Genomic DNA, 12331 nt, shown 5'->3' with positions numbered 1-12331 from the left:
TCCGCCTCACCCAGCACTACACTTCCCAGCGTGCCGCGCGGCCCCTCGCCTCTCCCTCCACCTCGGGACTACACTTCCCAGCAGGCCCCGCGCGGCTGCGCTCCCTTATGTCCCGCAGAGTGCGGCCGCGCGGCATGCCGGGAGTCGTAGTTTCCCCGCGGCGTGCGCGCGCCGCGAGGCGGGCCGGGGCGTGTCCTCGGGGGTATATAGGAGGCCGGAGGGGAAGGGGTCTACACTCCGCCGCCGCCGCCCCTGTCTACAGCAGGTTCTATGCAATCCTCGGCTGTCGCCGCTCCCCCCTGCGTTGAGCCCGCGCCGGCCTCCACGACGAGGTAGGGCCGCGCGGGCTGACCCCGCTCCCGGTGTGTGCCTGTCGGGAGGGGTTGGAAGGGGGAGCGCTTTAGCGCCGTGGGGTGACCGGGGTGGGGGGCGACCGGCAGGATTTGCTCAGGCGGGTGGGGGAGAGAAGGGCTGGAGGCCGAGAGGTTTCTCTTGGTCGCCTGCCGCCCCCTTTCCGTCGTACCCCCCCTACCCTCGCCGGCGGTGGTACGTGCCGTCCCGCTCCCCCAGAGCCAGCTGGGCCCGCTCGGCTCGCGCGGAGCCACCACGTGACCCATGCGCGGCTGCTGCCATCTTTGTTGGGGGCAGCCGACGCTGCGGGTCCTGCCCGTGGGGCGGGTTTGGGGGGGTAGGGGGTGGTCCTGCGGCGTCACATGACGCTGGGCCGGTAGCCCGTCAGGAGCCGCCGTCGCGGTTTGGCGCCAGTGGCGGTGGGCGGGGCCGGCGGAAGGCGGGAAAGGCGCCCATTGTCTGAGGGGTGGGGGGGGGCTGCCGCCCGGCCTTTGTTCCGCACCGGAGCCCCGGGGCCCCCTGCCCCTTGGGCACGGGTCTGGGAATCCCGGTAGGAAACGTGTGGGGATGGGGCTGAGCGGTGCCCGGTTTACACAGCGGGTCGGCTGGCAGGGGTTGGTGTGATGTGTGCTGGCTGTGAGCATCTGCGTCACTAACAGTGTTCATTGAGACGAGAAACAACCCAGAAACCAGAGGTTCCTCCAAAACATAGCTTGTGAACGTACCTGAACGGCGCTTCCTGGCCCTGCTTCTGCACCTCCCATCATGAAATGGGTGCCCTGGTGTAAACATTTACTCGATGTTTTGTTTGCAGGATGGAAGAGGAATTGGCAGCTCCTTCCACATCCACAGACAAGACAGACAGGTGAGATGGGAGTCAGGTTTGTTAGTTACTAAAGAATAGCAGTGGTTTGGGTTGGAAGGGACCTTAAAAATCAGCTCATTCCAACCCTCTGCCATGGGTACCTTCCACTAGACCGGATTATTGAGTGAAATGAAAGTCACCCCTCAAACTGGTTGTTAGGCTTGAAGCTTAACTGGTGGGGATGCTGTAGGTGCTTGCAACTTGTGCTCACCTCTAGTCTGCATGAATGTAGTCCAATAAAACTCCTTCAGGGAGTAATAAACACGAATACCGGCTATTGTTTGCGAAGCTCTTGATCTTTGAGTTAGTGCTGGGGAAGCATTGGGCAGGTATCAGTATGTGGCTAGTGTGTAGTAGTTCTGTGTGTGTGCAGCTCTTCTTGTCCCAGTCCCAGATTCTGGAGTGGGATGGACCTTTTGGAAATGAAACTGACATGTGCTGAACTGAAACAAAACTTGCATCTGCCACAGCTCAAATGCATCATGCTGCACTATGAGAAGTCAGAACTTGGATTTCTTGTTTTCTTTTTGGCTTAGCTAGCATTGGAGTCTGCTCAAACACTGCACAGTACTCAGGGACACCTCACACTAAACCATGTCACCCAAGGCTTCATCCAGCCTGGCCTTGAACACTGCCAGGGATGGAGCATTCACAACCTCCCTGTGCAGCCCATTCCAGTACCTCACCACCCTTACAGTAATTGTGTAAAGCTGACTCGGGTTTGAAAGCTGGATATGAAATTACTGTGGAAACTAACAGAATACTGTTTTGTTTTATTCCCCCTTCAGTATGGATGTAGATGGAGAATCAAAGAAACTATTGGGTTTAGGACAGAAACACTTGGTAATGGGAAATATTCCGGCTGCTGTTAATGCATTCCAGGAAGCTGCAAGCTTACTGTGAGTAGTAGAATGTTCTGTGTGTTTTGCAGGGTGTGGGGTTTAGTTTGTCTGTGCTGTTGTGTCTTGTACAAGGAAGACATAAATCATTACCTCACCCATGCTGCTATGTTTGTAATGCAGCTGAGGAGAGGATAAACTACTCAGTTTAACTCAAACATTGGACAGTGCTGTAGTTGGTGTGCAATTTAGACAGCTTTTATGATAGTAATTGCCAGGACAGCTCCTGAAGGAGGCAAAAGGATTTGGTATTTGATTTTGCAGTGTATGGTTCTGATGGCTGTTGATAGGACAATAATGAGGTAGCATTACTTGCTAGTAACTTGTTTACACGTCTTGATCAGTCTCTGAGGGTGATGCCTCTGGGTTTTAGATTAATCTGCTTTGCTGGGTGTGTGAGAGCTGGGTCTTGCTAAGTCAGAGCAGCATTTGTTATCTGCTCGAAACAGTGGGAGATGAGCTAGCAAACTGATTCTTCCTGTCCAGGTGTTTTTAGCTTATAGGTGCTAAACCCTAGAGTAGGCACAGGGAAATAATTCTTCGTTAACTTTTGTAGGGGTAAGAAATACGGTGAGACAGCGGATGAGTGTGCGGAAGCTTTTTTTTACTATGGGAAATCTCTTCTGGAGTTGGCAAGGTATGCTGGCAGGTTCTTGTTTAAGTCTGGCTGGTGTAGCAGGATTCCACTCTCATATAGACTGGAATACACTAAACTTCATATGTGCTGGGTGGGATGGGCCATGGCATTGCAGCTTGTGGAGTTGAAATGGTGTTACAGGAGCTAAGGGATAACAAACTCTTCTTCACTTTAGATTGGAAAATGGTGTGCTGGGAAATGCCTTAGAAGGGGTACAGGTTGAAGAGGAAGGAGGAAAAGCTGAAGATGAATCTGCATTACCAACTGCTGATGGTATGTAAAGCTGTCAGATGTGTCATGGAGGCACTAAGCTGCGTTTTCTGGTCTGAATGATTCTTTATCTTAGGTAGCCTGAAACATTCTGTTGAGACACTGAGTAGCCTGAATGGACTTTGTTTTGTTGTTCTTCTCTTAATATAGCTTAAAGATTGAATAAAACTGCAAGGAACTGGTCACTGAAAGCATGTGTTATGGTCACCAGGTGTCTGTGTTTTGAAACACTGCACTCAAACTTGCTTTCTTAAGCTTCACAGTCAACTTGACCTGTTTTGTAACCTTGCAGCAGTACAGTGTGTGTAGTAGGACAGGTTGGAGTAAAAAGTCCAAGAACAGTTGCTATTTTATACTCCCTGCAGCTGGAGATAATACAGGAATTCCTGTCCATCCAGGCTATTAAAACATTGGCACCTCTTGCTTAGCTGTGACTAAACGCTAGCGCTCAGAACTGCACACTGCTTGAGCAGCCGCTTGCAATAATACAGTGAGGGGAAGGGATTTGCTTAGTTTGAATTACTGTGTTGGTGCTGTCCTAATTCCTCGTACTTTGAAAATGAAGCTTTTAGGAATGTCATCTAACCTGATGGCAAATCGACACACTGGAGGGTCTGAGGGTGGTGGTGTCAGTGCCCGTTAATGTCTTTAACACTAAACTCGAAGAAATGTTTATGCTTCCTCAATCATGTAGAAGAAGCAAGGGAGGACTTGAGAGAACAGGTATATAACGCCATTGGTGAAAAAGAGGCCAAAAAGTCAACAGGAGAGTCTCCAGTGGTATCTGAGAAGGAAAACAAAGAGAAGGATGTTGAAATTAAAGATATTGCAGAAGAAAAAACGGCAGAAGAAGGAAATGCTGACAAGGATGTAAAGCTTGAAGAGGCTGAAGAGAAGATGGAGGTTTCTGTGGAAAAAGAAGTAGCTTCAGAAGAGCAGAAGCAGCAGGAAGCTGTGGAGAAGGAGGCCACAAAAGAGGAGGCAGCTGCAGAAGAGAAAGTAATGGAAAAAGAGCAGAAGGTGGTATCTGAAGATAAGGTAGCAGAGGCAACTGAGGAGATGGAGAGCACAACACAAGTGATGGACAAGGAGGCAAAGGCAGCTGTGGAAGAGGCTGGAGCTGGAAAAGTGGTTGTGGAAAAGAAGGGAGAGCAGGCAGCAGAAGCAACAGAAAAAAAGCCTGCTGTGGAGAAGGGAGAGGCTATAGAAGGGCAGGCAGAGGCAGCTGTGGATGAGAAGGCAGCACAAGTGACAGCAGAAGCACAGGCAGCAGCTGCTGTGGAGCAGAAAGAAACTGCAGAAGGGGAAGCAGAGGCAGCTGAACAGAAGAAGGTGGAGAAGAAGCAAGAGCCAGTAGAGACCACTACAGAAGAGAAACCAGATGAATCTAAAGAGACAGAGTCCTCAAAGGAACCTGTGCCCACAGAGGGTAAAGAGCCATCTCAGGACCTGGAAGAAAAGGCTGAAGTAGCTGCTAAGGTAGAGAAAGAGGAAAAGAAAGATGACCTGATGCAAGAGGGTGAAGGTGCTAAGGTAGAGAAAGAAGAGAAAGATGACCTGATGCAAGAGGGAGAAGGTAACAGTGAGAGGAGAAAAGTACTTGTGGGTGGATGACTTGATGGATTTGGCTAACAATGGGTAAAAAGTGTTCCATTCAGGATTTTCTGTTTGCCTTAGAATAAGGAAAAGGCACAGTAAAGGGGCTCTTGGAGGATTTCACATCCAAGTAAAGTTTCAAGGAGTAGTGAATAGTCTCAGTTTCGCCAGACTAACGCTTAACTAACTGCAAAGCAAATCTTATTTGAAAGCAAACTTACAGCCCTGTGAAATGTGTAAGTAATGGCTAGGCTGGTGGAGAATACTGAATGGATGTTCACTTGCATGCGTTTGGGTGTAGTACACTAACCTCCAAATAACTTGAAGCGCAAGTTGCCTCTGGTGTTGCCTTTGATTTTAAAACAGTGGAGCAGAAAAGTAAGAACAGCTGAAACCTTAATGTAGTAAATCTGCCTTTAGTGGGGTGAAGGGACTCTCCATTTGAGTCTTTCTGGTTGTAATTACAGTGAGAGTTTGGCTGGCAAATCTAAATTTCACTTGCCCTGGGACTTAAAGGCTTATTGCTGCTATCTAGTGCAGTCTTGCAGCTATTTGCTTTTTTTCTGCCCTTCTGCTTCGCTGCTTCACGACAGCTATTTTCAGGATAATGTTAAAGTAACCCACTTCAGAGTAAAACCTGAGCACTTTGACATATTATTTGTATGGTCTTAGTAGGCCAGTGCTATCTGTTGCACAAATTGATGAGCTGATAATTGAAGCTTTGCTTATAAGTAACTCTGCTTCACAGGAAAGGCCCATATTAGGAGTAGCAAACATTCAGGCTTAATGGTTCTGAACACTGAAAGGATTTGTGCTGCTGAGCACAGTGAATGCTCAGTGGTGGAGCACCTGCCTAACAAAGTGTCTGTCTGAACTGAGTATAAACTCTGAACAGAACACAAACTAAGAGGAGTTACCCACTTGCCATCCTGTGAAAGGCTGCTTATGTACACACACTGCTGCTTTTTGTCCCCAGCCTCCCCAGCTCTGTAAGCATCAGGATACTCTTGGTCTGGTGCTGTTATTCCAGGCTCCTCCCACTACTTAAATTTTGATTTCCTACCATCTCTTCTGTTTTACATTTGATTGAGCTGTCCTCACACTTGCAGGTTTGGCTCCTCCAGTGGTAGGTGTGTGCTTTTGGGGAGCTAGACAAACAGGCTCATGGGTTCCCTAGTTCCCACCTCATCAAGCTCCTCTTATTCTGGAATTAGTCAGTGGTGATGATACAGGAATTAAAGGTGAGACTTGAGAACACTGCTTTGTATGCTAAAGTTATTGACCATATTCCTTCACTACACATGTCCCCAGAGTGTTTTCTACTGGTGGAATAGCTCCTACCCAGTATCAGAAGACAAAATCAGTGCCCCACACAATAGCAGGTTTGTTAATAACACTGCCACTTAAGTGTCTGATGTGAGGAACACTAATTCAGAAATGGTCTTACTTGTACACAGCTGGCAGCTCTCTTGCTGAAAACACTTGTTATCTGTTGCATGCATGAAGTCCAGCAACTGAGCAGTACCTCCAGGGCTGCTCAGGATCCCAGGGCTTCAGTGAGGGTTCACAATTCTGTGTAAGCGTCCATTCTAGATAGTTTAACTTCATAAAGTTGAACTTAAAATGAGGACTGAAATAGTCTGGAGCTACTCTCGTCTACAGTGCCCAACACTTTCAGCAAGATGGCTGCTGCTGCTGAGTATTTAATATGTATGTACTGTTCTTGCACATCTAACCTGTCACTGGAAGAACGAGGGCTGGATATGATATGTTCTGCCTGACTCCATGTGAAGCAAGTGTAGCACCAACAAGTGCTCTCATTCATCTACTTTCCTTGTAGAAACAGAAGAATCTGAAGAAGAAGATAAAGAAAATGATAAAGCTGAAGATGATAAGGAGAATGAATTGACAGTGGAAGACAAGGTGAGATTGTGAGCTCTGGTATTGTATTGATGCTTGTGGAGGAGTATGGTACTTGTCTCAATGTCATGTCAGTGTCTATAAAAGCTCAGCTGTATTTAATCTAGTTCTGTTTAGGAAATGACTTTTGCAAATGAATTCTGCCCCTTCCTCAGGCAATATTGTGCATAGTCTGCATTGTAGGATGCCACTCAGCTCTTTCCTGTAAACTTGGGTTTGTTTAGCTATGCTGAAACAAACACTTGTGGTCTGCTAATGAGTAGTGCAGGCTGCTAAATGCAGGGGCAGGCAGGGAGAGTTGCTTTAGCTTGCTGAAAGAGTTACTTGGAAGAGTTTATTCTCTGCTTGTTTTGTTGTTGTCTCACTATAGTCATATTGAATGCACCCAGTCCAGTGATCAAGGTGGGAATTCAGTGGGAAGTGTAGTAAAGTGGAACATCAACTCCTTTATGTTCATCTAAATAGTACCTCCAACAAAATCTTATTATTGGGATAATATTGGTGCTTGGTGCCCTGTTTCTGGAAAAATATTAAGGCCATATCAGCTAACAATGTAAGCTTGTGTTTCACTTAAAACATCGTCACTTTAGGCAAAGTCTTGGTTGATGCAATAATGTCTTCATGTTCTTTTTTTCTCTCCTTGTTGTAAACTGTTTATCTCTTGAAATCTGTTCCTTGACAACACTGCTTAGAAACTTGGTGTTGTTGTTTGATGTGGTACGTAACCAAGTCACTTAATCTTTAATGCACTTTTAGTCTTTACAGGAGAGTGAGGAGGATGAAATTGGAAATCTTGAGCTGGCCTGGGACATGTTGGAGTTAGCAAAAGTCATCTACAAGAGGTAAAGACTTCAGTCCAGCTTTGGACATGTGCTGCATTAAACTCGTTGTAAATTGGGGGGTGGCGGAATTAGTGAATGTGGCGTATTCTGATCAGAATTTAACTACTTCTCTTCAGACAAGAAACAAAAGAAGCTCAGCTCCATGCAGCTCAAGCTCATCTAAAGCTAGGAGAAGTTAGCATTGAATCTGGTAAGTAATACTAATTCTCATGTACAACATGTTCTGTTCCACTTACTGTCAACTCTCCTTCATGCTTTCAGATGAGTGGGGGTGAGTTAAGGCTGTTAAGATGAAACAAAATACTTTGTCTAATTATGATGGTGCCACTGCATGAAAAGCTTTGGAATCAATGAATGAGCAAGTTGGTGCCTTAAACAGGATAGTCTGTGCTTTCCCAGACCAATGGAAGAAAGCTTTGAGTAAGAAGTCATGTGTTGCCAGATCAAAACCAGCCTTGTGTTGTGCTTTATAGGCGAGTTTTGGTTAGCTTACGGAAGTTAGGAGACACTTTCCATATTGAAGGAGTGAGACACTGAGCTCAGTAGTAGGTGTTGGTAGCATGCCTTGTCCAGAACACAAAGACTGCAGATGAAGAGCAGTTGATTCCCTTAAACTTTCCAAAACATGTATGTATGGTCAGAAAAGACTGCTATGCAGCAGAAAGAGTAGGGAACAAGCCCCAGGTCTGCACCTTCTAATGTGTCTTATCTGCCTTTCATTTAAAGTGTTTTAATCTTGGTAAATCCAGATGGAACATAATATTTCTCTATGGCAAGCACTGGTAATAATCTTGATAGGCTTCTGGACCGGGGCTACAGGAGGTGGTGTTTCTGTGTCACTAAGGAGCTTGACTGGAAGGTAGCAAGGGACCATCCTTAGCTCTAGGTTCAAGTTGCAGTTGTGACCTGTTATATTTGATTCATGGTAGCAGGTAAAATAGCAGGATTTGTGTGCCTGGGTTGACTTGGCTGCTTAATTCACTGTGGTGCTGCAAATAGACAAAGCACTCCTGAGGAACTGGCCTCTAAATCTATGAGGAGGGAGGGGGGGTGTTGTTACTTGATAGTCTTAGAACAGCCTGTTGCTGAACTGAAGTGCTGTGTTCAATGGTGGTTCTGTTTTCAGACTGTCTAAAGTGTAATAAAATACAGAGTAACTCAATGAGGGTTTAGATCTTGCTTGTTTGGATAAATGAGTGTCGTTTGTAAAGACCTCAAGGTTTTCCTCTCTAGAAAACTACACACAGGCTATAGAAGAGTTCCAGGCCTGCCTGGCCCTGCAGCAGAAGTACCTGGAGGCTCACGACCGCCTGCTTGCTGAGAGCCACTACCAGCTGGCTCTGGCGTATCACTACAACAGCCAGTTCGATGAGGCTGTTCTGCAGTTTGGCAAATCTGTGGAGGTCATTGACAAGAGGCTGGGTAAGTGGATTTGTAAAGCTGCCTGTTGAATAGGAGAGCTTTCACAAGTCAAAGCAGACTTTAACTGCACTATAAGTAGCTGAGTGTGCCTTATTACCTTGCCTTGACAATGTTTGCTGGTCTGAAAGTGGCAACAGGCTGTACTGATACTGGAATTGTTGAAACTGTGTGTTAGCAGATGCTTACCTCTGGATGTTAACTGTGGGCAGCTACTTCGTCTTGATTTTTTTTGCCATGATAACTGTTTAATCCTAGCAATGCTTACTGAGCGGATAAAGAAGGCAGAAGGTGGATCTCCTGAAGATGAGAAAGAGATTGAAGAACTGAAGGGACTGCTTCCTGAAATCAAAGAAAAGATAGAAGATTCAAAGGAATCTCAAAAGAGTGCAAGAGTAGCTGAGTTGGCACTGAAAGCAACTCTGGTTAGTGTGTCCTGTGGTTTCTTTTTACCCAAACTCTTTTCCAGCGAGACTTAAAGTAAACCCGTGGTGGGAGGAGCTCAGACTTGGCTGTTGAGGTGGAGAGCTGGTGGTTGCTCACACTTGTTACAGGCTGTGATTGTGAGAAGGAAACTGAGGTAACTGATATCTAAAGAGAGGGTATTTTATTTTTAAATACCCTGACATTGTGTTCTAAACTTAACTTGAGTTCTGTACTCTTCTGTCACAATTTAATGTGTCGGGGCTGGCAATGACAGGTCAGCTAAGTGTGAGAATAGACCAAGTGTTGCACTTGTCCTGCGTGTGTATGTAGAATGCAGTGGTAAGGCATGAAGGGTCTGGGTTTTCTGTCCCTTTCTGAACTAACATGGTCTTGTCAGAATTTGTTCACTGTTTCTTCTGCTTTTCTGAAGGTTGGAACTACATCTGGCTTTGCACAAAGTGAAGACAGTGGTTCTGTTTCCACAGTAAGTTAGTTGAAGATGGATGCTGATAATTCATGTCTGCTGTAAGGATTACTGTTTGCTGTTACTCATGTGTCCATGTCTGTCTTGTAATAGATTCCAGTAAGAAAAGCAGCTGATGGTGCATCTCAGTGTGTTACAGACATCTCTCACCTCGTCAGGAAAAAGGTGAGTCCTGAAATTACTGGTTGAGTAGTTAGAGTGCCACTGGCTTGTTCTGTGTCATTGGATTTCTTGTCTTAAAGCTTTCTTTCTGAGCTTAACTTTATAATGGTCAAACGCCCTCTAAAATTAACCCCAGAAATAGTGTGTGAAACACCTTTCCACTGGGAGCCAGGCAGTCTGGGAACCATCCAGCCTCCAGGAGACTGTTCCGAGTGCTTCAGTACCCTGCTTGACTCACACTGGTTTAACTTCAGACTGAGTTGTGCAGCTTCTGCTGGCCAGGAGTGCCCTCCTCTGCTGAGGGCCTGCAAGAGCTGCAGGCCTGCCTACAGATCTTAAGGGCAAGCAGCAAGGCTGAGCTGAGTTCCCTTCTTTCCAAATGGGAATGGAGAATTAAGGCTTAATGAATAGCAAAGCCAGTTTAATGGTAGTAATGATAAACTGACTCTTAAAGAGACAGGTATTGAACACTAGGTTACTTCAAAGGTGTGTGTGTTTTTCCTAGGACTGTTTACTGATAGTGCTAAGAAGAGCCCTTATAGGATCTTAGTTTCTATTTTCTATGCTGCTGTGGCACAGCCTGGCCTGTGTCATATTTACTGGCCTCTTTCAGTTCAGGTTTGCCTAGAGCAACTCTGATTGCATCATAGATGTTCTAAATCCATCCCTTTAACTGTTACCTGGTTCAGCAGTCGAATGTTTCCTTGCCAAACTATAAGGATAATTTGGCACTATAGATACCCGGATTTCAGTAGTGTCTTACCAGAAATCCTCTGGTTGAAACCACAGAGCTTTGGTTAAATCTTAATGAATACTGAAGTATCCATGTTGAACCTGGCAAGCAGAGCTTGAGCAGATGATATGCATGATGTCTAGGTGCTAACTCTAAAAACTACTTAAAATCTCATTCCTACATAGTGAAGACTATAAACAATTTTGTCCTCAGAGGAAACCAGAGGAGGAGACTCACCAGGGAGACAATGAAGCTAAGAAATCTAAACCAGAGCCGGCTGTCAATGGTGGTGCTGGTGATACTGTCCCCAGTGGAAACGAGGTTGCAGAAAAAATGGAAGAGGAGGTGGGCAGCTGAGGCAGGAGCCTGCCCCGGGATTTGGTTTCCTTTTTTAACCCCTCCTCTGTTCAGGTGTGGGTTTGTGCCTGGGTTTATTCCTGCTGGCTTTCACAAGGCTTCCTAGGGGAGGTGGGGAGTGAGTGGGAACATTCCCCACTTTGTAATTATATTATATAGTATGATACTTGTGATATACCATAGTCTCAACCACCACATGGGCTGGACAGACACAGCTGTGGAGACCTGCAGCCTGTGGGGAGGGACAGAAATGTGTTCTGGGTGCTGATCTCTACAGCACAGGGCCTTTTCCCAAGTAATCGTTAATACTCCTGGGCTGCAGTGGTTCCTGTCAATATGTTAGGGTAGTGTTGGGCTCTGAGGCCCAGCAGGAGGAGTCAGTTAAGGCCTCAGACTGCATGAGTTGGTGCTCTCAGGGAGTGTTCTTGTGTTCTAAGACCAAAACCTTTTCTTCTCTTTTTAGACAGAGAAAAGGCCACAAGCAGAATCAGGGGCTGCAGTTGAAAGCACAGTATGATAATTCTTTAACCTTGGACACTCCTCTCCTTACAAGGAAAATGGTTTTGTATATAGTGTATTTTTTCACTTTTTGGCAACTTTTGTATGACTTCAATAAAGATTGTAAGCAAATGGTCCCTGGCTTGACCTGCTTGCTGTTACAAGCTGCAGCCTCTGCTCCTCACTCCCCCCTGGGGTGCAGGTCTCACCCTTGGCACAGTGTGGGGCCTCAGCCTTTCCACTCCAGTCTGCCTAATGAGGCAGGAGGGAAGGTGTGTGCTGGGGGAGGCTGGCCTGGCTGCTGCTGGGTGGAAGAATAAGATACAGCATTCACTGTAGCTGTGTCTAAGGCAACTCTAGATCAGACCTTTGCCTTCTGCTGTGCCAGGGGCTAGGGTACAAGTGCTGGGGTTGCAGAATCATAGAATAGGTAGGGTTGGAAAGGATCTTAAGATCACCAAATTCCAACTCCTCCCCTGCCATGGGCAGGGACACCTCACACTAAATCATGTCACCCAAGGCTGTGTCCAACCTGGCCTTGAACACCTCCAGGGATGGAGCATTCACAGCTTCCCTGGGCAACCCATTCCAGTGCCTCACCACCCTCACAGTAAAGGACTTTATCCAAACTAATCTGTTTAACCCATTACCTCTTGTCCTATCACTACAGTCCCTAATGAATAGTCCCTCACCAGCATCCCTGTAGGCCCCCTTCAGATACTGGAAGGCTGCTCTGAGGTCTCCATGCAGCCTTCTCCAGGCTGAACTTTCTCAGCCTGTCTTCATGTAGGAGGTGCTCCAGTCTCCTGATAGTCCTCGTGGCCTCCTCTGGACTTGTTCTAACAGTCCCATGTCCTTTTTATGTTGAGGAC

At 46.5% G+C, this 12331-nt stretch overlaps 1 protein-coding gene across 2 annotated transcripts; it reads left to right on the top strand.

Moving 5' to 3' along the window:
- The first annotated feature begins 201 nt into the window (after positions 1-201).
- Positions 202-11594, top strand: NASP (nuclear autoantigenic sperm protein). Of its 2 annotated transcripts, none has more exons than XR_004549692.1 (15): positions 202-332; positions 1166-1216; positions 2005-2115; positions 2672-2752; positions 2928-3025; positions 3717-4598; positions 6459-6541; positions 7295-7380; positions 7497-7570; positions 8614-8802; positions 9058-9224; positions 9656-9709; positions 9803-9874; positions 10818-11015; positions 11425-11553. XR_004549692.1 is itself a non-coding variant. In XM_031050729.2 (15 exons), exons 1-15 carry the CDS (start codon positions 271-273, stop codon positions 11476-11478), a joined length of 2196 nt encoding a protein of 731 aa, XP_030906589.2. In that variant the 5' UTR covers positions 202-270; the 3' UTR covers positions 11479-11594. The 2 variants fall into 2 exon arrangements, 1 of the variants encoding a protein (XP_030906589.2); XM_031050729.2 differs by having other exon boundaries at positions 10818-10949; positions 11425-11594.
- Positions 11595-12331: the final 737 nt, after the last annotated feature.

The sequence above is a fragment of the Melopsittacus undulatus genome, chromosome 6 (assembly GCF_012275295.1).
Source record: "Melopsittacus undulatus isolate bMelUnd1 chromosome 6, bMelUnd1.mat.Z, whole genome shotgun sequence".
In the NCBI taxonomy this organism is placed as follows: Eukaryota; Metazoa; Chordata; class Aves; order Psittaciformes; family Psittaculidae; genus Melopsittacus; species Melopsittacus undulatus.
Note: the sequence above shows the minus strand (reverse complement) of the source record. Positions and strands in the feature narration are given on the sequence as shown.

Bases quoted from the DNA above. Each gene is read 5' to 3' on its own strand.
- NASP (XM_031050729.2), top strand. From the start codon at position 271: ATGCAATCCTCGGCTGTCGCCGCTCCCCCCTGCGTTGAGCCCGCGCCG. The intron at 2,116-2,671 runs GTGAGTAGTAGA...TAACTTTTGTAG, and splicing joins CAGGAAGCTGCAAGCTTACT to GGGTAAGAAATACGGTGAGA. The intron at 6,542-7,294 runs GTGAGATTGTGA...ATGCACTTTTAG, and splicing joins AATTGACAGTGGAAGACAAG to TCTTTACAGGAGAGTGAGGA.